The sequence below is a fragment of the Gaeumannomyces tritici genome (genome assembly GCF_000145635.1).
Source record: "Gaeumannomyces tritici R3-111a-1 unplaced genomic scaffold supercont2.11, whole genome shotgun sequence".
NCBI lineage: Eukaryota > Fungi > Ascomycota > Sordariomycetes > Magnaporthales > Magnaporthaceae > Gaeumannomyces > Gaeumannomyces tritici.
In genome coordinates, this window is record NW_008804555.1 from 236,502 (window position 1) to 239,352 (window position 2,851).

General features: G+C 56.4%; 2 protein-coding genes across 2 annotated transcripts in view; one reads left to right on the forward strand and one right to left on the reverse strand.

The window, feature by feature from the left end:
- Positions 1 to 1,316, reverse strand: part of GGTG_13304 (hypothetical protein) — a gene marked incomplete at its 3' end in the record, with an annotated part of 2,362 nt that extends 1,046 nt beyond the window's left edge. The window contains exon 1 of the mRNA XM_009231210.1: positions 13 to 1,316. Coding sequence (XP_009229474.1) covers positions 13 to 778 — 766 coding nt within the window. The 5' untranslated portion in view covers positions 779 to 1,316. The remainder of the gene's footprint in view (positions 1 to 12) is intronic.
- Positions 1,317 to 1,587: 271 nt separating this feature from the next.
- On the forward strand, positions 1,588 to 1,776 carry GGTG_13305 (hypothetical protein; the record flags this gene model as incomplete). The annotated part of the gene is made up of 1 exon (XM_009231211.1): positions 1,588 to 1,776. One exon carries the CDS (start codon positions 1,588 to 1,590, stop codon positions 1,774 to 1,776), a length of 189 nt encoding a protein of 62 aa, XP_009229475.1.
- Between the last annotated feature and the right edge of the window lie 1,075 nt (positions 1,777 to 2,851).

Sequence of the window (2,851 nt, forward strand, 5' to 3'; positions counted from 1 at the left end):
GGCAGAGGATACTGCCAAGGAAGGAGAAGAGAAGCTCGGCGAGACCGAGGTCCAAGCCGGCGAGACTGCCGAGGGTGCCAAGGGCGCCGCGGCGGATGCCAGCGAGCAGGCCGGTGAGGCGGCCGAAGACGTGGCTGATCAAATCGACTTTTCCATCCTCAAGGGAGGTAAGGTCAACAAGTGCGGCAACATCGTTAACGGCGACGGCGAAGTGGTCGACCGCATCAAGGAGGGCGTCCCGGGGCACCTCGTGGGCAAGCGCGTGGACGAGACGGGCGCCATCTGGAACGACAGTGGCGCCGTCATCAGCCGCGCCGAGCCCATCCCCGAGAACGAGCTCGAGTCCATGACAGAGTCGGCCCCCTTCGAGGCCTTCCCCGACGCCGTGGTCAACTCCAGGGGCATGGTCGTCTTCGAGGGCGAGGAGATCGGCAAGGTCGTCGAAGGCGACGCCAAGAAGCTGCGCGGTATGAAGGTCGGCCCCGACGGCGACATCCTGGACCGCGGCGGCAACGTGGTCCGCAAGGCCGAGCGCTGGAAGCTCGAGCCGAGCCCGAGCCCGAGCCCGAGCCGAGGTTGACCGGCCCATCCTGGCCGGCAAGTGGGTCAACAGGCGGGCAACGCCGTGGACGGTAGCGGCACCATCTTCGGCAAAGTGGTCGAGGGCGACGCCAAACGCATGGTGGGCTGCATGTGCGACGAGATGGGCAACGTCCTCAGCGAGAGTCAGCTCCTCCTCTCCACAATAGAATGTGAAGCAACTGTAACAAGCTGCCATAATCTAGAGAATAATTTCTTTAGGTTGAACATAAGAAATCAAAAGGGAACTGCGCGAAATCTTGATGCAGATCCTGACCATTCGACATCCTTCGCTTTTTTCGTCTATTTTGTCGTTACATTTTCATTATGTTTCAGCATACCAGTACACCCGTTCAGAACAAACGCTAAGCCGCAAAAGTACGCCACCCCAACCTCGTACAATAACATCTAAGCGCACGCAAACGCAGCAAATTTAAATTTTGGGCATTTAGTTCCAACGCTTCCAAATTGCCAAATCCAAATTGCGTTCCTCAAGGCTCTTGGGCAAACCGCTTGCAGTTTGCATCTCCTGTAATCCCCTTGCGTCGCCTGTAAGAACCACCCGCTAAAATCCACACTAACTGGTGGAATTCCACATGTTAATGTGGGCACTCCTTTGCAGCTTCTTCGGCAGGTTTCGTTTCAGTTAAAGATCAGACACGACGTCGAATCGTTCGAAATGGAATAAAAGCGCTAACACGACAGAGCCCACGAGCTATAAAACAGGTCCACAACCGTAATCACCCTAAATGGAACAGGTCTGCGCGGCTGGCGATCCGGCGCTGCCGCGACTGCTAACGTAAATCCGCCAGGCATATAATACCAGACCGATATGGACCTGCAGGCGGATCCCCCAGTTCCAGGGACGGCGGACTGTGGTTCGCTCCCGAAGGCAGGACCGAACTGGAACTCGAAACGGCTTATCGCGCGAGTAGTGGTATTATTAGCGGCGTCAGCATCGCCGGCAGCAGTTTAATACCACTCTCATTGTCATGCACTTTCATTGTCATGGCTGCCACAGCCTGCGTCGGTTTCTGGGGACATGGGGGATGGCCTTGCACAGACGAGTGCGGGCAGTTCCGCTGCTCCGGGCGGTGGCGGCAATTCGGCTGGTCGAGTACTAACTACGCCGAAGTGCGCGAGCCCATATTATCGGGGACGATCAATAACCAGGGCGGCTTGTTGTCGGACGGCTAGCGGCTCCGACGTTTCGCTGATTGCGAGCAAAATTGTTTTGCTCTTTACGCTTCCCTTGCTTTCAAGTCGACCACGCTTTCCCTGCCGTTTGTCGACGCGCAGCTACGAAACAGTAGCATAGCATACGCGGTATGCAACGCCGTTAAAGGCAGCCCCACGCCATTCGTGCTCGTCGCCCGCCATCCAGCTGTACGCACCCGTCTATACCAATGGCAAATCCCGCATATCCCGGCTCGTCGAAGCCATCGCCAGACGACCAATCGGCTGCCTCACGCCCTCGATCGATGCGGCCCTCAGACCCGCTCGAAAGCCGCACCCTTCGCATAGCATATTGCCATAGAAACCCCAGCGCGGCCGTCGCAACCAACAAAACCGACACCCATATGGCAACCTTTTTTGGCTGCAGGGTGATTACACCTTGACGCAACTGGACATCCAATCAGAATCCCTAGTTTTCGCTCTATGAGTTACACCTGTGTGGTTAGTAATTGGGGCTGCGCCCCGCAAAGGCGGCCCGAGTTCTAGCTTGTGGTTAGTATGTCGCGTAAGGTTGGAGTCGGTCGAGATCGAGTTTGGATGGGTGGCTTGCATTTGTACTTGCACGCTATGCATGTCAGGATAAGGTTGGTGCTGCAAGCGTGGTTGGACTGTCGATTTTCGCCGGCGTGAGGCGGCAGCGATCGTAAGGCTCTGGGCACGTCAATCTGCGGCAAAATAGCCAGCCCCTGCCCCAGCACCATTTTTTGGAGAAGCATCCACTCGATGGGAAATACTCAAGGGGCAGAGGTGAAAATTTATTTAGTCGGCCGAGTTGCGTACCCAGATACCCATCGGCAAGCGCTTCGAGTTAAGGGCAGTTTGGCTTGAGAAATAGTGTAATGGCTATTAAGCCATTCTTGGAGCAGGAGCAACAATGGTTGTATTGACGTTCTTGTCGTCCTAAGCAAAAATACCCTTGCCACACGGAGGCGCCCAATGGGAGCACGTGACCCATACGTGCCTAACGACCCCCGTACAAAAGGGGCACGGGCCACCCTGACGGCCTATTCATACCCCTCCCGCTCTTGAGGGCCTT